This window comes from Lipophrys pholis (assembly GCF_963383615.2).
Source record: "Lipophrys pholis genome assembly, chromosome: 7".
Classification (NCBI taxonomy): Eukaryota; Metazoa; Chordata; class Actinopteri; order Blenniiformes; family Blenniidae; genus Lipophrys; species Lipophrys pholis.
Genome location: NC_137638.1, coordinates 10,093,003 through 10,116,839, shown reverse-complemented (window position 1 = coordinate 10,116,839; position 23,837 = coordinate 10,093,003). Strand labels below are relative to the sequence as shown.

The 23,837-nt window shown below is 40.6% G+C and overlaps 1 protein-coding gene across 3 annotated transcripts in view; it reads left to right on the top strand.

The window, feature by feature from the left end:
* The first annotated feature begins 2,979 nt into the window (after positions 1–2,979).
* The window catches only part of camk2b1 (calcium/calmodulin-dependent protein kinase (CaM kinase) II beta 1), a 79,465-nt gene continuing 58,607 nt past the window's right edge, over positions 2,980–23,837 (top strand). For all 3 annotated transcript variants that reach the window (XM_080466663.1, XM_080466661.1, XM_080466662.1), the window contains exons 1-5: positions 2,980–3,364; positions 10,449–10,543; positions 21,497–21,556; positions 23,209–23,263; positions 23,747–23,812. In XM_080466663.1, coding sequence (XP_080322789.1) covers positions 3,303–3,364; positions 10,449–10,543; positions 21,497–21,556; positions 23,209–23,263; positions 23,747–23,812 — 338 coding nt within the window. In that variant the 5' untranslated portion in view covers positions 2,980–3,302. The remainder of the gene's footprint in view (positions 3,365–10,448; positions 10,544–21,496; positions 21,557–23,208; positions 23,264–23,746; positions 23,813–23,837) is intronic.

The following is a 23,837-nucleotide window of genomic DNA, read 5'->3' as shown; positions in this document are numbered from 1 at the left end:
AGCCCTTCTACCTCACAGCGGGAAGATCCCCAGGATGAGTCTGGGCTTGGGGGTCTGTCTGTATACAGTTAGTTACAGCATATTCTCCCTGTGTGCTGAGGGTTTTCTCAGGTGCTACGATTTCCTTTCTATTCTCTAAATTGTCTGAGTGCATCTGTTGTCTGTGATGGTCCATTGTTTACCTTGCCTTCGTCCAGACCCTGTTTTATAAGACGACATAGGATTTTATAGGATTGCAGGACAGTTGATGTAATGTCATTGTGAAGTTGTTAAGTTATTACTTTGAGTCATTTGGTGCCTTTTTAAAACGTTCTTCTGGTATAAAAAAAGTCATCATCAGGTTTTTATGTCCAGATTTTTGATAAAACAAGGTATTAGTTTCTGTGGAAAAAAAAAAATCTAAATCCAAAGCGTCTCTTTCGATCTTTTTGTCTGTTATTTCCATTTTTAGTTTGTGGCCTAATGATATTTGATCTAAAGAATAAAAATAAAAAAAAGGGATGCATAAATAAGTTGAATTAAATTAGTACCGTCCACTGAATTTACACATAAGCGATAATTTTGACTGAATGCTTCTTGTCCCGTCCCCCACCTTGAACCCAAATCAAGCACGTGCATTGGTCACGAGCCCGGCGGCGCGTTTTGAAGGCACAAACAAGCGCTCTCATATTTGTCCCTATTTGGAAATCCGCAGCGTGCAGGTCGGGGGGTGTGTTCGATTCCTTGCCCTCGTGTTATGCGCACCTTGCCCACCAGAGGACGACAGAGCGCGCGCGCGCTCCGCCGCCGCCGCCGCGATCGCGTCGCGAGGACTGCGTCAAGTAGGCCTGTGTGATCAGCACGAGACCGGAAGACATGGACCGGTGCCTTCATAATGATTTTAATTAAAATTATTATTTTTTTTTTTATAGTTTTTTCAAACGTTACGGAGAAGGTAAAGGAAACACCCAGCTAATATAAATTAATTCAACAGCAGATTAATTTCTTTGTTGTTTGAAAGGAGAATGTATTATCTATAAAATTAAATAATACAAAAATATACAAAATACAAAAAAAATAAATAAAAAAGGAACAAAATTTCAACCTGAGTTTGGGATTGATAATGGGATTAAGAGTTTACTTCATTGTTATATATTTAGAATTAGGCTTTGTATTCTATTGCATTCAATCAGAACAGTCGTCCACACAATTAAAGACATATCTAAACATGTAAATGAAAAACAAAAACAAAAACAAAAACAAAAACAAAATCTGCCCCCACAACGACGACGACGACAACAAGTGTGTACATCATTAAGCAAAGCAGCCATACTTTATTGATCCTCTTGGACACCAGATTGTCATAACAAACAGACTGTCATAAATCTGCTCACTGCAGATGTGATGGAGGCAGATCAAGGTTCAGACCAAAAGACTAGAATTTACAGTTCCAGTGTAAGAGATCCTGCAGGAAGCTACCAACAGAAGGGCGAGAGAGCAGAGACTACAGGAGGATTACAGACTGTGAGTGAGATGTGATGGTGATATATCACTGTATGGAGAGTGAGAGAAGAGAGGAGTTTACTGCAGTAAAGGTCTCCCAGCAGTCTAAACCCAGAGCAGCTTCAATACAAAATGGCCCAGGGTGGCCTGAACCAGCCATAACTGTAAATTTTATTAAATAGAAACATTTTAAACCTAACCTTCAAATAAGTGACTGTGTCAGCTTCCCTAACTGAACGTGGGAGCTGGTTCCACATGAGAGGAGCCTATTTGCTGAAAGATCTGCCTCTCATACCTCGGGGATAAATACAGGTTTTTTTTTCTGATTCTGATTCTTCTGATACTACTTTTAGAAAACGTAGGAACCTCCAGTGAGCAGCACTCTGTTCTTCTGGGGTGGTATGGGACTATCCATCTATCCATCCATCCATTTTCTCCCACTTATCCGTTTGTGGGTCACGGGGGTGGCAGTCTGAGCACTGTCACCCAGATCACATTGCACTGATTAAGAACCTTTCCTGCAGATGGCGAGCCCACGGGAAGGTATGGGACTAGCAGATTTTTATGTTATGATGGAGACTGACTGTTAAGAGGGTTATAAGTTAAACGAAGCATTTTGATTTATATTGTAGATTTAGCAGGAAGCCATTGAAGAGATGCTATTATTGGAATGATGTGATATTCCCTGCTTGTTCCTGACAGTTCTCTTGCTGCAGCGTTTGTAATCAACTGAATACTTTTTAAGCAGATATTTAGACTCACTGATAATAGGGAATGGCAATAGTCTAGTCTGGAAGTAACAAATGCATGGTTTCATTTATCAGCATCACTCTGAGCCAATACAATCCTGATTTCCCAGTCATTTCCCAGTCCTGCAGACTTCTTTAATGTAGTAGTTGATGGACATCTCGTTGCCAGTTCAACTGATACATGCAAGTATTCAGACACCTGGAGTTTTTTTGTTTTTTTTTTCATTTGCAGGGTCCTTCAAAACAAGATAATCCCATCATTTGAAGTGGCTAGTTGTTACAGAAGTCTGTTAGTTTGTTTATTTATATTATGTCATAATGAGGTATGTTTTGTATTGCAGTTTCTTGTTATTTTACATTTTTTTTATTGTTGATTCATATTATTCAGAAATTATAGAATTTTAGATATTGGACTATTTGAAAAAAAAATATTGAACATTTAATTTTCAATTATGTTTATCATTCTTATTTTCATATCTTTGTGTGACGTGGAGCTGCTGTGATGACTGAATTTCCTCATTAAAGTGCTATTTTGTCTGTGTCCATAAAATAAATGCACTTGAGTGAGTATATGCGCGATATGTTACAGGCATTTGGTCACTTAAACGCTTCATTTAAAGCAAAGGTGTTCAAAACCCGGTCCTGGAGGGCCGATGTCCTGCAAGTTTTAGATCTCGCCTCTGATTTCAAAGTGAACTAAAGTAACTCTTAATTCAGAAACGGTCGCAGGAAGTGCGCGTGCGCAGCACCGCGTGCTTGACACTTCTGAACGCGCCTCGCGGAGCTGTCAGAGAGAGAGCGAGAGAGAAAGAGAGAGAGAGAGAGAGAAAGAGAGAGGGCGAGAGAGAGGACTCCCACCCTGCCCACTCCGTATCATACCCTCCGTCTCTCCGCGCTCCCTCTCAGCCTCTGCACCGCTCCAACGGCTGCGAGCTGCTGCTGCTGCTGCTGCTGGGCGGACGTGTGTCTTTTTTTTTTTTAATAGCACGAACATTTTATCCCCAAAACATTTATTATTAGTAATATTATTTACGGAGTTAAAAGAGAAGAAGCGAGAGAAAGAGGAGAGACATGGCCACGACAACCTGTACGCGATTCACAGACGAATACCAGCTATACGAGGAGCTGGGGAAGTGAGTATCCGCTCTGTGTGTGTGTGTGTGTGTGTGTGTGTGTGTGTGTGTGTGTGTGTGTGTGTGCGCGCGCGCGCGTGTTTGTAGTAATGTTAGTACAGGAGACAGAAGGTTTCTTTTCTGTGCAGAGCAGAGCGACTCTGCAGGCTTGCCGAGTGTGTCTGTGTGTGCGCGCGCGCGCCTTTTCGGGATGGCAGCCCTCAAAATACGCTGGTCTCTCCATGTGAGCTTGTCCGGGTGCGCGCGCGCGCCTGTCACATTTGCAGCACATCTCTCGTTATTTCCTGCTGCTTGTGTGAAAAGTTTTGCACATAAAAAAAAAAAAAAAAACAGTGTGAACCTCTGATGAAAGGGAGACAGATGCATCCAGCAGAGAGACACAGATCCACTCTAAAACTGTCTCTCCTCATCTTGAAATGTCAATTTGAAAGTCTATTTAGATCTTTCCGGTAAAATCCTTTAACCTGTCACCTAATTTTAAAAGTTATGTCTTAATTCTGTTGCTACAATGGCTATTTTCAGCTCTCTTTTCCTTTCTGAGTTTATTTTTTTGCAGTAAAGTGGAGGCAGATAAGAGCAGATAAGACCCCTTTGCACAAGGGTGGATCTTCCGGGGGGGGGGGGGGATCAGGGGCAGATGAGGGCTGAGAAGTGCCTGCAAGTCATGCTCGAAACTGCTTCCAAATGATTAAAGTGTCCACAGGATGGCCATTACTTAAAAGTTATGCCAACTTCATAGCTTCAACTTCAACTTCGACTCACCGAGCAGTGCTTGTTCTTTTTGTTTTGCACGGTGGCATTTTCTGGCAGGTGTAGCGCCGTCTAATCTCATCCACAAAATTCACTGTGACTTAAGAAAACACTCATGGATATGTTAACCGCTTTCCAACGCATTTTAATCAACAACGCTGTGTGAATTTCTCACTTCTGCGCCGCATGAAAACACGTAAACAAATGCATTTTGGGAGGATTTTATTTCTCTTTTCGTCAAATAACTAAACTCAAAAGCATCATGTTGTGTTGAGCTATCAGAATAAATAGAAGGAAGTGATCGTTTTCACATTGACCCCGATCTCACAACCTGCTGGTTTACAAATTGGTTGCCACTGTTTGCTCTAAGTGAATTCAGGGTAAAATGCTTTTATGACCTGGTGATTCTGCAGAGTCACCAGACAAAACAACCCTGGTACAGATCTGCTCATGGAGGGGATTCACTACTGGACATGAGAAACATCATTATCTAGCTGGTATCAATATATAGCCAAATGTAGTATGTCCACTTCTAATGATCAAAATTTGCCTCATCAGGATCTGAGGCCCTGTTTACAAAGACAACGTTTCAAGTGAAAACACAGGATTTTTGTGTTTTCGTCTCAGAAAAGTTACATGTTTACATGACAACTTTTTGAAAACGATGTCCATTTACAAGTAAACGGGAGAAATGCTAAAAACTATGCAGTGTCCTCATAGGTCCACTGGTGGGCGGTGTTGGTTCTTTCAGTAATGAAACCGCACAGATTGAACATTATCAGTTGCAAGTACACAGAAGATGATGTTGGATTACTGTTACTGCTGACTCTAATCTAAAAAAAAAAAGTGATCAAGTCCCAGGAAAATATTGCGTGGGAGTCATGACACTCTTGGAGGCCGCCATTGTTGTTGTTGTCCATCTACTGGCGCATGAGCAGAAGAACTATTTACTCCGTGTTTCAGAAAAGTTCCGTTCTACCTCGTTTACATGAAGACGGAGTCGGAGCCGTTTTGAAAAGTTCCACCTTGGGAGTGTTTTTAAAAAAAAAAAAGAAAAAGTTAAATTTTCAGTGGCTCTAAGCACAGTTTTCCATGGGTGCAAGATATCAGGTAAACATGCAACATGCGATAACCTGGTCAAATATTAGAATAACGACACCACATGAGAACTAACGTCTGTAGGACCTATGATGCAGTCCGTTTTTTGAGGGGAAGCTACCAGCTGAGTTTCGTCTCTTGCAGTGAGAGCAGACAAAGTTGAGGCGTCGGTTGCTTTTGATGAGCGCTGGAGGCTGAGGTGCTGAGTCCCCTGCTGGGAGGCTTCTGTTGACGTGACTGTGCAAAAGGAGAAATGCGCACAGAAACAACCACGCTCATCTTCTGACTGCAGACTTGGACCAGGACTACTGCGGTCTGGTGCGCTGCCACATTTTAAAGATCTGATTATAGCAACATTGCCAGACGTGCCATGGAATTTTTCATTGTTGTATCATCACACAGAAAACAGGTGAAAAACAGAAACATGAACTAAGCAGCCGAGAAATAGAATTTTTTTTTAGAGACGGTGCCATGTAAGACTACTCTACTTAGTGGAAATACCTTCATAGTATTTGCTCTTTGTCACATAATTCTGGTATAATTTGTCGTTTACCAATATTTGGTGAGGATGTCAGATTATGGCTCAGCAGATCTGGATCACATTAAATGTGACATGTTTCAGATTCCATTGTGAGGAATTCGTTAGGGAAGCCTTCAACATTTTAAATCCTTAACTTTCAGGTTTTGCCTCTTGATTTACTCCCGGTTGTTGTATCACTACTCAGGCAGACGATTTACCAAAAATAGTGTCTTACTAAAATGGTTAACAGAGTTTTCCTTTGAAAAATTCACCATTTCTGAGATGGATTTAATGAAGGATTTCATGTTTATGTTGTCTTGCCCGTTGTTCTCCTGTCACCGTGGCTTGCTGATCAAGTGATTTTTAAAGCCGCACCGCAAAGTCTCTTATTTCGACGTCGCGTCTCGGTTTGGTGTTTAATAGTGAAGCCTCATTACTGCGTTTTGTACAGATCCTACAAAACAATGTAGAGAAGGAGAAGGCTGCTCCTCTGGGCTTTGTCAGTCAGCTCTGGTCAAACATATTTATTTATTTATTTATTTTCACAATTTTAATGGTTTAAAAGCATCTGAAACATCTGTTTGGCTTATTCAAACGACAAGTCTCTCATTTGAGCGAATTCCCCTGCAGTGACCAGAAAGCTGACTGTGAACACAGTTCAGAGTCTCAAAGTTCATTGTTGCACATTTAATATAATGATTATTAAAAGGAAGTGGAACTAAGCAGGAGTAAATCATGAATTTCTGAGTTTACATGTGTGGTGTTCATTGTGTCTTATGGCTGTGAATCCAAAAGTCGAGGGGGTGAGTGCGTGGCGCGACCGTTGGTGGGTTTGGTTGTTGTGTCGGTCATAAATCGTCTGCTGCCTGCCAGACTGATCGCTGCAGAAGACACGGGGATCAGACTAATTTACGACGCTGCATCCCCGCAGAGCTCCTTTCATCCCACCAGTGATAAATGCCAGGGGTGAAACTATTACTGGTTTAATGGTCAACAGTGGTAAAAGTTTCTGACAAAGGCTTGGATTAGCTCTAATCAACACCGGGCAAACTCGGCGGCGGTGTAGCAGACGGGGAAGTGGCATCAAGCAGTGGGGGGGGGGGTTGTTTTGAGTGAGGAGGCAGCACTCCTCAGATTTTCTTTTCCACTGGAGTGTGGGAGACTTGAGTGAAGTTCAAAGACACAACCAGAGACGCATTTGTGTCACTGTACCAGGAATAATGACATGGACTTGATTTGTCCCATGCGGCCGTTTTCACCAGACTGCCTCCTCTGTTTTTGTTTTTCAGGGTTAGGTTTACCATGACAATCAGAACTAGGTGTAGTTCTGCACGATATTAACCGAACATTCAAGATGGGATGGCGTTGTTCAGTATTGTGATGCTTGTTTGATTTACAATCATTACAAACACTTATGTAGACGATGTTATCGTCTTTGTGCCTTGAAGTTCGTTCTTCCAAACTAATTAATCGCATAAACTTTTGTGAATTAATCGGGATTAATCTAATTTTTTTAGAATTCTATCATCTTGAATTTGCATTTGCTTGAATGCACATTGCATTTGTCTCCGTTCAGTCAGTCTGTTACAATATATATCTCTAAACATTTTGTTATTACTTTATTTCAATGTTGTTGCAAAGCTCAGAAAACTGTTTGCCCGGAATTGAAATTGACCTTTAAATAAATAAAATATAGTGAGCTTCAGGATTTTTAAGGGAAAGCAAATGTGTTACTTTATTTAAACCCTTTACCAGACTGAGACTTTAGTTAAAAAAATGTTTTTAATCTTGTTGAAGTACAATAGAATCTTAGTTTGTTTTTCAGGAACATGTAATTGAAATCATTCCTCTGATCAGATGAAGGCTCAAACTACATGTCAAAAGCTGTAATAAAACCGTCAAATCCTCCGAAATTGCCCAAAGGTATATCATAAACAATACAAACATGGGATGAATGCAGCTGAATAACTTTCTTTCTTTATGGTTACGCTGTATATCACAACATTGGTGTCATAATTGAGTATCTGTTGCTGCACAATTCAACAACTTTGATGCAGTTCCTGAAATCTGCAACCGGTTTTCATCACAACACTAAAGATGTAGATTTCTGTATTTTGAAATCTTTATTAATGAAAAGTGTTCACGTTCCCAAAATCGGCTTATCCAAGGTCTTCGGTTGTGCTTCATGAATACAAATATAGAATTAGTGAGAAGTTGAACTGATCGCGTGTGTGTGTGTGTGTGTGTGGGTGTGTGTGCGCGACAGACTAATCTACATACCTCGCGTTGCAAACTGTCTTCCAGGGGCTGTTCATATTATTTCACCCCGTCACGTCAAGCTCTGGGAGGAGGAGCAGGTGTGAACGTCTTGGCGTCCTTACGATAACTCTTCCCTTTAACTTTGTGATACTGATCCAACATCAGAGCACAGCTAATTAACGAGCACTCGCTCGCTGCCGGTGTCACTTTCTTCGCAGGGCTGGTGACATTTAGGCGCGTACCTCAGCTTGGGCATCTTTAGCCCGTTTATTACCCGTGCGGTCCGCCTCACTCTGTGAAAACACAAGACGTGTGCCCTGGTACCGGGATGAAAATGTGTAATAGTCAGTTTTAGCACGCTCTATGCTAAATACTGGTCTCTACACATATAAACTTTCAAACACATCAAATAAAAATACAACACAATGCATTATAAAATGAGTTTTAGTCAAAAACAAGTGTAAGAGACGCAGACTGTATATACTGTACAGACCATAATCAAAACAATGCTGCTAAGTGTGAGACAAAGCACCTGCAGTCCATCCTCCCACACTTTAAAGATCACAGCTTTTAAATATACATTAACACATCCAACTGTAACTTTTGTGCAGCACCACCGGGTCGTAGTGAGACGCTCAGTAACGCACTCAGTAACAAAACCCTTCTGCACCCCCCCACCTTTTTTTTTTTTTTGTTAAAAATAATTTTAGGCCTGTTTAAATCTTCCTGGACGTCACAGCAGACTTTGAAAAGCAGTGATTCACGGCTTGTTACCTTATTTAACTGCCTCTGCGCCTTCAGGCATATTTAGCCCTGACCGTAGATCCTCACCTCGCGGAGTGTGAACTTTCCAGGCACAGCTGTGGAGTTTGGTGTCAGGAGCATGGAGCACATGCGTTTGTTTGTGTGGCTGTGCGGTGAGCGGTCGCCGTCAGTTTTTTGGTTTTTGGATGTTATTTGCTCACATTGCACAGGATCTAATAAAGACCTGACGCATCGCCACAGCTCTCACCGAGCAGCTCCTGGTCTCCGAGGTGGAGAAAGCACCCCGCCGGTTCTGTGGAAGTCATGAAATGCCCTCAGTAGGGCGGCTGGGTTTTCGTGTCTTCACAGAGATATTGTCATGTGTGCTCCGCTCAGCCTCGGTCAGCTGTCAGCTTTCACCTTCGACCCTGACCTTGTTGGTTGTTTGTAGCCGTCTCCGTATGGAGGCAGACCAGTGGCACCACTCAACCTTTCACTGTCAATGCTGCCGGTTCGACGAAGGGCAGAGCCAGCTAAACGCTGTGAAGCCACATGCTCATCCTCACTGATTTGAGGGTGCTTCATTAAGAGAAAAACATGGCTATATTTGAGTTGAGGCTGCTAACAATCAGCATCTTGAAAGGTAGTACATTTATGGCCGCATAGCTTCACATATGCAGTTTATTTTGTTAAGATTGTATTTAGATTCAGGGCAGAGCCACATGTCTGCAAACTAGGCCAATATACCTTTAAACAAAACAAGGCCACCAAAAACAAAAAAAAACATCTGAGGTGTATGTGAAGACAGACATTTATTGGTGTGACAACAATTTACTAAGATATTTGATCCATTGTGTAAAGAACATTTTGCCAATTATATAATAACTCATTACATGATTTTAGTTGCAATAAAGAAAAATCTCTCAAGGTATGATAACAGCAGCCAATGATGTCATAATACATTAATAGGACTGCATTTGTTGAAAATAAAAGCTTTTCCTTTTTTTTTTTTTTTACAGGTTTTGTGCAGTTTGCATATCAAAAATAGGCATTGTAGGAGGGATAGATGAAATGTTCATCCATTGAGTATATATACTTTGCAACATTCTCTCTCAATCGTCTACCGTAATATCTCTATAGCCACAGCTAACAAAAACTTGGTTATGATAATAACCCTGCTTTTTTACTTCCTAAAAAATATAAAGTGTTATCACATATACTTGAACAATCAACCTATATGGTCGTTTTACACATATGGCTGGTCTGAAAATATAGGAAGTTGGCTTTGTACTTTGCATTTTCATCTCAAGGTGACTGGAGACTGTTTCTACTGAAGTTCACCTTGTGTGTAGGAGACATATTTAGTCTGTTTCTCATCCTCATGACACGCGTGTGCGCATCCTTTACAATATGCTGACTGCGTCAAGGAGTTTCCTCATGGGAGCTTATTAAGCAGACAAACGCAGTTTCACTGTAACTCTGCACAGTGAACATGTGAACGCTGACATTGAGTTTATTCTTTCTTCCGCTTGAGATTAAGTTAGCGCTTTCACCACCTCGCAGAAGGAGCACAAGGTGGGCTGAGGAGTTCATTAAAAAAAACGTTCATGAGTAATTAAAAACACCTGCTGTTGGCTCATCAAACTGTCTGTGACGGCGACGCACCAAAAACTCACCGTCTTTCCTTTTCTGTGATTTTTTTTTTTTTTACAGAGGAGCGTTTTCAATAGTGCGCCGGTGTGTCAAGCTGTGCACGGGACAGGAGTATGCTGCCAAAATAATCAACACCAAAAAGTTATCTGCAAGAGGTAAGCGCAACTTTTCTCTTCATCACAGGCACAGCTCATTCTGTCACAGCCCAGTGTGAACCAAAGAGGAACTCAGGTGGTTGAGTATCTATCTGGTGTGAAATGAAAAATGAGCCTCACAGTTTGTGTTTTGAGTGTCACCGATCACTTCACGTCATATAGTGCGAGGCCCAATAAAACTTGTTTCATATTTCAAAAAAAAACAAAAAAGTGTTTTGAATGCAGTGACAATAAAGGCATCCATCTCTCAAGATCAAAAAGTAGTACTTCTTTGCAAAGTATTTTTACTTTTCCAATTTAGGTCAAGTATAATATTAGCGAGACGATAAATCCGATGTTTTACCACATTTGATGTTAATTTTGCACCCTGAAATAGGGAAATGTTTAATTCAGGACTAAAATACAAAAGCAGATTGTTTTGGAGAGTACAAAAACAAAATACACATGATTTTTTTTTGTTTTTCTTAATCAATACGAGTTTTTAACTTGAAATTGATACAGGAAGTTACTACCATCGCTGTCTGGTGTTGATCTGTCTTCCTCCCTACGTGACGTTTCTTCAACAGGAGTTCTTCCTTCTCACAGGAAAGCTTCTTTGATTTAGTTTCAGACTGTTGGATAGAGCGACAACGAAGCTATTTAAAGAGGTTTTGGGAATTGTGTTTAAAGTTGTGTAACTGGTTTACGATCGACTAATGTGGACTAAAATTCACTCCTAATCAATTACTTAAAGTGATTAGCCACTAATTCGACCACAGCAAAGTGGTGGAAGTAATTCTCTTGTACCATGAATTATCAACATTACTAAGTCAGTGGAATAATCACATTCAAGTCTCTGCTGAAACATGATGTCCTCTGACGTATCCTGCCTCTGACAGTTGATCTGATTATTTTCTGGGCACTTTGCCATGAAACGATCATTCACTGGCGATTGGAATATTACGAACGCACTAATCCTCTCAAGTTCTTCAAAAACGAAGGCCCACTAATTTAATTGGAGAGATCATTTTTTTCTTCTTCTTCCCATTACTCCATGACATAAATGTTGAAACCAAACCGAGGGCTAAATGCCACAGTGGCGGGGCGGATCGCAGCGCCGCGGCGGTCGCCGCGGCTCTTCTCTCCGCCACTTGTCCAGTGTAAATCTCCTGCTGCCTCGTAACTGGAGACCCGCTGCAGCGGCCCTGCCAGGTGGCACCATACTGACACTCAACGGTTACCCTGCTTTCACATACACACACATGCATACACACACACACACACACACGCACACACGCGCGCCCGAGCAAATATTTTGTGTGTGAAAATGTTGAGTGTGGCGCAACAGGCATTTTAACAGGCGTTAGCAGAAGGCATCGGACGAGCGCGTGCGCTCGCATCTGCCCGTGTCTTACAAGCGTTGGACGCTGTCAGGACCGCGTGGTGCTTCAGTGTTTTCATTTCGTCGTTACTGTACCATGACTATCGTGAGTGTAGGCAGATTCAGGGGAAATTTACGGTTTATATGTTAAAGTTGAAACTGTGTGCCGTATTATCCAGATTATAATTTGCACCTGGAGAAAAATGGGTCATGAAGAGGAAAACGCATCTCAAAGTTGCTCTGTCATATAAAAAGTATTTATTTTTCATGTCTGGATGTAACTTTATTGTCGTTCTAGAACCGGTGGATTTATTCCTCGGTTCAGACCTTTAGCCTTCTTTGTTTCTCACACACTCTGAACTCTCTTTAGTTTTTTTTAAAGTGTTAGTTTTTTTGTTGATACTATAGCAGTTCAGTGGTCACACAGTGACATCTAGTGGTCCTGGATGGTACCTACCTGTACGTTTATGATAGACACGTTGCATCACCAACCACACAACTAAAGATCGTGCAATTTGCAGTTTGGAAAACATGGTAAATTCATCTCTTTTAATATAGTTGCCAAAAGATATCAATAACACAGTACTTTTTTTTACTAGGAACTCATTAAGTACTATTAAATTTTTTTAAAAGCAATGCAACGTTTGTTAATAATATCATTGATAATGCCATGGGTAACAAGATTAGGGGGTGACTAAAGTTCTTATATTTGTTACAAATAAACAAAAAAAACCTCCTCTCTATGAGATTGTGGTGTAAAGTAACTTGTTTAGAAATCCAGTAGATATGTTATCCTTTCAAAGTTTTTTTATATACGTTGTAACTGTCCTTCAGAAAAGTCTGTTTTGCCTGCTTTTGACACGAAATGGAAATAAAATACAGTGCAATGTTTTTATTTAACTTTTATTGTATGGAAGCGTTTGTCATGTGTGATTGAGACAATCCTAGTGCAGACCATTGAAAATGGTGTAATTGTAATAAATGTGTTATACTTTAATGTGCTCGCTAGTTACAGGAGACATGAGAACAATTAAACAGCATTTTCTACCGTGAACATCTTCAGTAGATATGTTTTGTAAGCTCATACTGTGTCTGTATACAGGATAGACTGTATAGACTTTGACCAAACTGTAATGGCGATCTTGAAGTTGGAATTTCTCTCTTTTGATAAATGAAACTGTTGTTTGACAGACTGAGGTGCACATTTGGCATGTTCGTTTTTTGCCTTTAACACAGCTGCTTACGTACTGTTTAGAGGCTGCCTAATGTTTGTACACAAGATGAAAGGTACAGTCAGAGAGAGCTTATGACTGAATTCTATCTTGTATAAAAGCAATAAAATAAAAAGAAGCGAGATCACAAGCAAGCACTTGGGAAATTGGCATTGTTATTTGAATGCGCTGCCTCATCATCCCTGGCAGCAGTTCTGTCACCATAGCCATATTTGCACTATATGTCATTGCTTCGTGCAGCTTTTAATGAGATTAAACCCATCCTAGATTATCCTGCTTCTATTAGCAGGAGGCTAAGCATTAATTCTGGGGATTGGTTTGATGAGACTGAAAGCATCACATACACAGATGTACGGTGCGGGATAAATGATTCACCTATAGGCCTCGGTTATCAGCCAACCTATACGTTTCACTCCAGCTGCTTTATCGGGGGTGCAGCTGTTTCCAGCTTTACACCACCTTTCCAAGGCACTGCATAATCTGCCAGCTCCAACATGTCATAGGAGGACTGGTCTGACCTGACTGGGTGGTGTGCGGGTCTTGTGCCGCGCTCCTTACTAATGGATGACCCACGTTTCCATGAAGCAGCAGAGCGGATCGACGCCCGGGTCTGGCAGAACCACTCGCTGCGCTGCTACTTCTACTCCGCCGCCTATTTATATCTCCATGACCTATCTGACATGGGCCGTGGCAGTTAGCTTTTACAGCAGTCACGATGGCTTTTGCTGATCTACTTTTTCGAGAAGGATTTGGTCGAGGCATGTTTCCCTGCTGTAATGTTTCTCAGACAGCAGGTGAGCTGGGTGGGTTTTCCAGGCCTGGCTGCAGCAACTTAAGAGGAGGGTTTGTTTGGGGCTGGCAGATGGAGATGGTTGCGCAGGGGAGGGGGGGAGCGGGGGGGGGGTCAGGCGAAGAGAAGGCACCCCAGGCACTTGGCAGCTGAGGGCCATGCGCCTGTACGCCTACATGCCTTTAGCACGGGACTCTCATCTGACTCTCCCTCTCTCTTTGCCTCTGACACACACACAGATATTCAGACAGCCGCAGCACAGAAGCAACGACTGTGCTGCAGCCAGTCAGCTGCTCAGGCAGCTCCTCCAGAACTATTAAGAAAAGAGCAAAGAGTTTAAGTTTATTGCTGTACAAGATCAGAAAAGATCACATATGAGACTGACCATAAGCGTGTTAAGGAAGGAGTAAGGTGTTTTCAGGCTTCTCTTCTGTGATCTTCCCACTTCCCCCACACAACCCCACCCTCACTCTTTTTTTAACACTTAATGCCGATCCGACACATGTCAACAGGAAATACAGGGCAGGTCTGCTGGGCAAGGCTTCCAGCCAATCATAGAAGTTGTTTATTACCGGTGATCTCTGGACAGGGAAGGCCAGAGGTTCCTGTACGGCCATGTCATTTATCATGATGGAGTATTTGTGTTAGTGTGTTTGGGATTCACCTGCAATGCAGCAGGACTGACCTGACCTGGTTTCTGACCAGTGAGCGTTTGTGTCAATGTCAAATAACCAGAACAGATGTAGTCAAGTAATGAGGGTTGATACTGTCCAGCATTATCATAACAGCAAATCATATATTACAAATAGAGGTTAATCCTCAATCAGTTATATTCAGTTAAAAGAAGCTCTATTCTAAATGCTTGTGGTTATCCTCCCACACTAAAATGCAATGCAATAACATTAAATTTGTATTAAATATGACTTTTTGAACTTTAAGACACCAATGTTATGATAGATTACCAGTACGTTTTGTTTATGATGTAAAAAAATGAATCGTTCAAAATTTCTTTGAGAAGTTAAATTCTAATTTTGACCATATCTGAGCAGGAAACCCCTGAGGGTCCATGATGGTTCCTCAAAGGGAGACCCTGGTTGTCAAATGTAGTGTGTCGATGTGTTTGTGTGTGCATCCAGAGTCGAAATAAAAACTTCTTTCAAACAGCCTCATGCTTTGTTTTCATTCAAAGTGACGGATGTCAGCGCTGAAGCAAACTCTGGCTCGGTTCCCTCATTTTAATTGGATTACTATGATCAAATTATGCACATCCAATCATCTGCCGCGTTTGAACCTTACGGTTGGTATAGTTTGTGTAATGTGGCATCAGGTTGTTCGTGCCACAGCGCAAAGGTTGAAGTTCCTTTACCTCTCGAGGCAGTCACGATTCCGAAGCAAAACACGGGACTCGGCTCGTGGCTGGAGGCAGTACAGCATTCGTTCGTCAGTAACTCCAGTTTAAGCAGTGAATTCACTGCACTTTCTCCCTCCTCTTCCAGCTCTGTAGACTGGAGGATGTCGGTTTATGTCACCGGGGGGAGATTTTTTTCTGTCACACAAATCAATGTTATAATAATGAAAACTAGCTGTTTATATATTTTGTAAGTAAAGGGGATGTATAGCATAAGAAGGCTCACAAGTTTCAATAGTGGCATTTCTTTAATACTTCATTTTGTTTTACTTTCACGACCAGTGTTGATTGGAGAAAGACACACACTTCTTCACAGTAGTGAAATGTACCTGTGCTAACAATAATTCAAACATTTAAGAAAACTGCTTTTTCATTGTCAAAACCTTGTTAGATTCCTGTAATTTGAAAGATTCCAGTGGCCCCGTAAAACGCATGATGGGATTGTTCGATCTTTTGTGACCATAATACACATTATTAGTGATAAATAGAACAAGTGTTTGAAGTAATCTCGCCTTACATAATGCATGCATACGATTGGTTACTGAATCAGGAAGGATTTCCACCCTCTAAGGTCAAGCCTTATCATAATCTGAGTTTCTGGATTATTACAGTGAAAGTCTCTGTCATTTCTTTACTGTAAAAGTTTTTGCAAAAAAATGGAAACGGTGCAGTTTGTACTCGGCTGGTAGGAGTGGTGCTATTATGTTCTGAGCAGTGGTTATATCTGGCTGTCTTTTTCCATCTCCTCCCCTCTCGAGACTTAAGTCCTTACTGGTGGTGATTAACCCAAATTTATTCCTCTGCCTCTCCTACAGCACAGAGATTTCCACAGACTTCACCCATTGCCATCCTTGGGCTGTCGCCCTCTGTAGCTCATGTTCTCGTTCTCCACCTCTCCTACTCCCGCTCGTCCTCTTTTCTCCACTTCATCTCCCTCATTCCCCTCAGGTCTGGTACTTATCCGGCTCTCTTTTGCCACTCGGTCCCCTGGTGTCTTATTTACCCTGCTGAATCAGAGGTGCAGGATTGGCATCGGAGGCAGTTATTGAATGAATATATTTGGAGCAGCTTCTGCAGGGCAGCGCCACATGACAGCTGCTGCCCAAGTGCTGCTTCTGGTCACTGAACATCTGGAAGGCATAGAGCTGTCAAACAATCAACCTTTGATTCATTTTGCACCTTTCGTGTAGGCCAATACCATTTGAATTGTTTCGCAGATGATTGACAAGATGATAATGACACAAAAATCAGGGATGCAACAACAACAACAAAAACGACAACAACAACTTTTAGCAGATAGCAAAAAAGGGTCTTTCTCTTTATTACCTGTGGATCAACTCATAATGTGAAAAACATGACAATAATTATACCAATAAACTAGTTCACATTTGATCAAAAAGTGAATTAAACGTACAGTATATATCTCATGTGTCCTCATGTCCTAGAAAACCATTTTTTGTGACATCACATTTATTCTAAATCAATCACCATTATGGTAACCTTTGGCCTGGGTCTCCATTGAGCTTGTTAAACTGTGCTGACCCCTCATGAATTCAACATATGATGCATCAAAATGTGCTTTATAAATAGAGTGGCAGGACAAGACGGAGCCAGGCTGCAGTTGGACATGATCATTGACCTCTGTCCGGCATCGCCCTCATGACTGACACAGTCCTGACGGTATCGATGGTTATGCTTTCTTTACGCGGTGTTGGTGAAGAGCAGGCATGGTAAAAAACCCAGTATGAGTATTGAGCCATGAGAAGGTCATATGTCATTCACTGTGTAGCCTTATGGCTTTATCCACTATTAATCCAGGCATTACGGTAAAGCTGGGATAAAAGACCTGACCAGGAGGTTGTATAGTTCATCTTTGGTCAAATCTCCAGCTGCAAATCCCAAGACGAGTTCTTCAGCACCCAATTCTCCTCTGGAAGCTTAAACAGCGACAGACTATAACGACACACAGTTCATCACACACCTTACTATTTTCTATGTCCTCATTTATTAGTCAAATAATACCGTGGTGTCAGTTTTATGGCAATATTAATTTGGTAAGCAAGCTCGGCTTTAAAATACCAAACATATAAAACATATTGAACAAAAACAAATCTACAGCTGTATCTCAAAATCATCTTCAGTTTTCAGCCTTTAATCATGCCTTTCTGAAGAGATGACAGATGATAATAAAGGCACAGTCTTGCCATCTGGTAGACTAGCATGATGAATTGTAGTGCCGAGCCAATTCTGTACTTGAATATTTAAAGCAGATGCCACCGACAGAATGAAATATCACGCTGGTGCTTGTAACAGGTTTTTTTTTTTTTTTCTGTTTAACAATTTATTCTAAAGAACAACATGTCTGTATGGTGGCTTTTTACGGGCTGCCAATACAAAAGCTACCAAGCTACAAAGGTGCATTAGTACTGCGATTTTTGCATAAAACTGTTTTTCATTTGTTTAGTAGGCTTTTGCATTTGTTTAGTAGGTGTTTGAATTCATGTAGTGCAGGTTTGAATCCTTTAAACCTTTATCTTGGTGTTTGAATTTGTTTAGCGCTTGCGTCGCGCCAGCAGGCTGTTGCATTCGTATTGTGGCTTTTGCATTTGTGCAGTGGGCTTCTGCTTTACTATTCTGGGTTTTATAATGGCATCACAGCATTTGCAGTTGTTTAGTTCTCTTTTGCATTCTTTGAAGTGTGGTTTTTGCATTAATGTGGTGCAGTTTTAGGGTTAGGGTTAACCCTTACACCTACGTAAAGGGTTTTTGCAGTCATTCAGTAACTTTAGCATTCCTTTAGTGACTTTAGCATTTATTGAGTGGGCTTTTACTTTCATTGTGTGGCTTTTACATTATTTTGTGCTCTTTTGCATCAATATATTGTGGTTTTGCAATTGTTGAGTGGTTCTTTTATTAGGTTGGTGGTCATCTACATTTGCTTAGTGAGCGTTTGAATTATTATTGTGGCTTTTGTACGAGCAATGTGACTTTTGCATTTGTGTTGTGGGCTTTTGCATTAGTGCTGCGGCACATGTATTTACATTATGGTGTTCATAATCATGTAGTGAGCATTTGCATTGTGGCTTTTTCAGTTGTATGATGGTATTTCTATTCTATGTTGTGGACTGAAAGTTTGCCTTTGTTTATTGGGCTTTTGCAAACATGCTGTGGCCTGTATTTTGCATTGAACTCCACAAAACATACTTGTGGAGTTGGATTTTGGATTCTGGCTTTTATAGTTTTCATGTTGACCGTATGCAAGCTCAGCACAAGCAGATACTCAGGATACTTGATTGATGGGTGATGGATCTGTTTCTGAAACTGTCTCGGGGCAAATGTAAAAATTCAGTTTGCTACACAAAGAAGCTGAAAAAACTTCAAGTCTTTTCACACCCTTTTCTGACAAAAGGAAAAACTGAAGAACAAATCAATAGAGTGAAAAGAGACGGGCAAGTAGCAGTCGGTGGTCCATGAAACAACAGCAGCGGCAATTATCAATGTCTTATTCTCTCAAACGTAAGATATCAACAGGGCTTTGTCAGTATTATTCATCCTTGCATTTTAGTCCCCTTCCCTCCTTCCTCTTCCTCCTCCTCCTCCTCCTCTGCAACCACCCCCTTCAGCCCTCCTCCACTCCTTTCTCCGCCTCGCTCCTCTCATCTTCTAAGACTATAATCACCGGGCTTACACTTCACTGTCACTTCTCAATGCCAGCGTGAATGTGCACGCTTCAGTTTTTGCCAGTCTTCTATTTGTGTCCCTGTGTGTGCTATGCACACGCATTGGTGCGTTTCTAAACCTATGGAGCTGTACATATATGTACATATGTGTGCACGAGTGTGGGTGTGGAGGTGGGTGAGCAAATACATGCCCGTGTCAGCTCTCTCCGCTGTGCTTTGCAGTCGTGCACATACATGGTGGTCCACCCCATAATTTGTATGTGGGCTCCATCTTGTCTCATAATCCTTGAGTGCAACTTAGCTGTCGTCATTAGATTGTTATTGAAGTCAAAACATATAGAGACCTATTCAATTTGTTTTTCTCCAAAATTCTGAATGTCATTTTTCTTTTGTTTTCAACCAATTTTGCCATTCATACTCTTGTTTAATAATAATGAAATATAAAAATAATTGCTAAAAAAAAAAACAAGAAATGTAATGAATGACTGCAGTAGTTATTTCAATGTGGCTGAAATAAAAAAAAATTGCTTATTTTTCAGCATTTGTAATATCTTACCCAACCCCTGAGGGAACAATTTGTTTGTTCTTAAGTACTTAACTATAATCATTATGCAATGAGGCTCTCAGCATTTCCAAAAAGCAAATGGCGTACATTCAGAATGGTCCTTGTTCCCCTCCCGCTCTCCTGTGTGTGTATGGAATCACAGGAGTGCCAAAATTAAAAGGAAATAAATTTGGACATATAAAGAGAATCAATAATACAAAAAATATACAAAGGTAGTCATATTCTTTTTCTATCTTGTCTTTGCTTATTCCATTATGTCAATGCTTCTCCTTTTTTGTCTTTGTCTTTTCCATTTGCTTTTTGTCGTTGCATTTACTCGATGAGTCAAGCCGTCTGGAAAAGACAAAAGCAATACAATGCAAATCAGCAAGGGCTGTGGGCGGGTCTTTCTGTTCAGGGTGACTAGTTGATACCTGAGACTATGTTTTTTATTAGTGATTCTCTTTATATTTCCACATTTGTTTCCTATTAATTTGGGCACTCCTGTGATTCCATATGTGTGCAGCCTCTGTTCCAAGATATTAAATGAGTTTTATTTTAAAGCAGCAAAATTTAATTATGCTTTTGTTCTGATCTGCGAACCCCGACCCCTTTGTGCATGTGCCAAAGTGTTTCTGAGTGCGACACCAAACACTGTGAATCACTTCATAAGCCAATTTTGTGCATCAGTGTGTGAATGAATCAGTTATTCACTGCACAATGTGCTTGGAGGCTACTGAGGTATTGTCAATGCTTTGTATAGGTGAAATTCACTACTTAAGTACCGTACTGTGCCGTCAGTGCTGTCCAAGTCTTTCATAGACACACAGATGGAGCGCTGGTTCCTGCCCCTCTGCTCACTCGGTGACACCAAAACACAATAGAGACGAAAAAATATGCAAATGATGGCACCAGTATTCACGTGATGGTACATTCTACAATACTTCATGTTTTATATTTACTTGTTTATTATATAATTACACATGAGTACAATTCATTCAATGTTTTTAGACTCATGGGAATTAAAAGGTCACACAACAGAGTAAAGCCAATATTTTCTGTCTGACAGGAGAGTTCCATTGAGTTATCTAGATCCATCCATCCATCCATCCATCCATCCATCCATCCATCCACAAATTAACCTCGATCACACGGTTTTGGACTGTGGGAAGAAACCAGTGTCCTTAGAGAAAACCCAAGCATGCACAGTTAGAACATGCAGACTCCACTCAGAAAAGCCCCACCCACATCACAAATTAATATGCACTGAAGACACAACTGGACAGTTTATCATCATTCCATTGTTTTATAATATATTGAAATATATGTTAATATTTATGTAGTTTTTGAAGAATTTGCTTTTGGTTTGAATTTGTAGCTGCTCTTTTTTTTCCCACTTTGTTTTTGTGTACGTCTCCAGCTGTCTTAACCTTTACTATGGTGTCTGATAATATCTGATCTCTGGAGGGTTCAGTTTTGCACAATATACTTGTTTATGTGATGAATATTTCACAATTTGTATGTCACAAATCAAACCTCTGCGTTTCAATGAGCCCAGAGAGAGTTTTCTCATTTTAACAGATGGATGTAAAAACAGGCCTGTAATTATAGTTGCTGCACACACAGAAAAGCTCAAACACAGAAACACATCTTCGAGTGGAGACAGGGACTTTTGAAGGACTTTGTTTATGGAGCTGTTGAATTTGTTCAAGGTTTTCGGTTCTTGGTTTCTCAGATCTACACCAGCTGGATAACCATGCTCACTGCGTTTCAGACGTCAGTGTATTTAATGTTGTGAAGTAACACTTTCAGGAAAGGAAACCACAAAATAAAGTTAGAATAAGTTTTGTATTCCCAGAGATGTTTTAAGATCGCCTTTCCTAAATCATCTCTTTTTGTGTTTTTTTTTTTTTTTCTCTGTACCTTTGTTTACCTGCAGATCATCAGAAGCTGGAACGAGAGGCTCGGATTTGTCGCCTGCTGAAACACCCCAACATTGGTGAGGACAAATCGATTTTTTTTTTTTTTTGCCTGCTCATTTTCAAACTCACAACCAGGTCATTTACAATTCTGATATCGCAATGAAAATAAAATTCAATGCATCAAATAGTGAAACTGAGACATTTTTGTCACAAGCTATTTTTTCAAATTTAATATAAACACCTAGTTCAGCTTTCTACAAGCGATTACTACAGTTGTCAACAAGTTACAGTGTGTTTGTGAAATTAGCTTTTTAGAGAGGTGCATTCTGTGACAGTCTGTGCAAGCAAATCATCACCACTTGACAGTAAAATTTCTAAATCACACAAACGTTTAAAAAAGAAATTCTCATGCACAACAGTGGTTTTCAAAGTGTTTGGCTTTCCTGCCCCTGGGGGACGCCAGTGTGCTTCAGGGAGAGTGCCACAGGAGAAAATATCTGTGTGTTAGTAAATTCCTATTCTCCTATGGTCTGTAATGTTAACTAATAATCAGTCAATCTAACAGTCACAACAATGGCAGACTACGTATAAGGACAAAGTGCAAAGAATTAATGGTAATAACACCTTAGTGTGAGAGAAAGTGTGCGTGGAATTAGAGTCAGGGTCTGAATCTTACAGGAAACCATTGCCTGGGGTTACAAAACATCAGAAAATCATAGTCACGGACAAATTCAAGTTAAAAATGGAGACTATTTTTTGAAAAGGAAACCATTCATGACAGAAAACATTTACTGATCAGGGAGTCAGTTTATTTATGACGTGCTTAAGTGAAGAGGTAAAAGAGTTTTGTTTCTTGAAACATGCTGCTGACATGAAATAATATTTCAAAACTTTTTAACTTGACTTACTTTACAAAGTTGTATTTCAATGAAAATGGGCCATTCAGTTGATCTGCACATTATTCCATTAGAATTTCTTCCCAACAGTCCGCATAAACTCAACTAAATAAAACATGCCAAACTTTGTGCTAACTTTTCTGGAACCAGGGTTGTACATCATTTCACTTAAAATATGAACAGGAAGTCAAAAAGGTAATCTTTTTATTGTTTATGATTCTCGTTAGAAGCTATGGAAAGGAAAAACAGTCTGATAATCACATTTTTGAGTCTTCTCAAAATATCTGAATATTTCATAAAGTCGTTTTCCTTGCCATTATTTTAATCACAGAAGCCATGCTCATCTCAATAAATTAAAATAAAAAAAAATGCTTGAAACCTTTTAATATAAATTGTTATCAACCAAAAGTTGATATATGTGACAACCAATACTGATTATGTGCAAAAGATAAAAACATGGAATATTGTATTACACAAGTGCTGACTATTATCTATTTCTGTTGATTAAATAGGCCGCATTATCGCCTGAACTCTACACCAGATTAAAGATAAATATGATGTAAGACTCAATTATGACGACTCCCTGTGGTTTTTACCCCCCACGCACAACGTCTCCCTCCCGCTTCATCTCAGTTTTTTTTTTTTAATCTGCTGCTTGAAATGCAGCAGTGGAAAAAAGAAAAAAAACTAAACATTTGATAGTTTGTAGGTTTGGTTTCAGCTGCACTGTGACAAGGAAGTTATCATAAAAACACCCCAAAATACAGATTAATGCCATGGAGAAGAACGATATCAGGCATTTATCTCCCAATCTTTTTGTCTTTCGCTTGCAGTTCGTCTTCATGACAGTATATCAGAGGAGGGCTTCCACTACCTCCTGTTTGACTTGTAAGTCACCCTCTCTTCTCCTCTCTTCTCCTCTTCTCTTCTCCTCCTTTGATTTCCCAATCATTCTATACATACAAATTACATAACTCTCTCCTATATTTGCCACCGCCACCACCACCACCACCACCCACGCCTACCGCATCTATCTCTCAGCAATTCCCTCTAGTTTCCATGGTAACGGTGTGTGAAGGTGGGGAGGAGGGGATGGAGGATCGGGGGAAGGAGGGGAGATGGGGTGTTGCTGCTGAAAAATATGAAATGAAGGAGAAATGTTCCACTTTGTAGCCTTTTATTACAAGTAACTCCTCCTCCCCTTACTCCAAGAGGCTCATACTGTATTTAATGCAAGTGTGTGTGTGTGTGTGTGTGTGTGTGTGTGTGTGTGTGTGTGTGTGTGTGTGTGTGTGTGTGTGTGTGTGTGTGTGTGTGTGTGTGTGTGTGTGTGTGTGTGTGTGTGTGTGTGTGTGTGTGTGTGTGTCACAGGGTGACCGGAGGTGAACTGTTTGAAGACATCGTAGCCAGAGAGTATTACAGCGAGGCCGACGCCAGGTAGGAGCACAGCCTTTCACCCCCT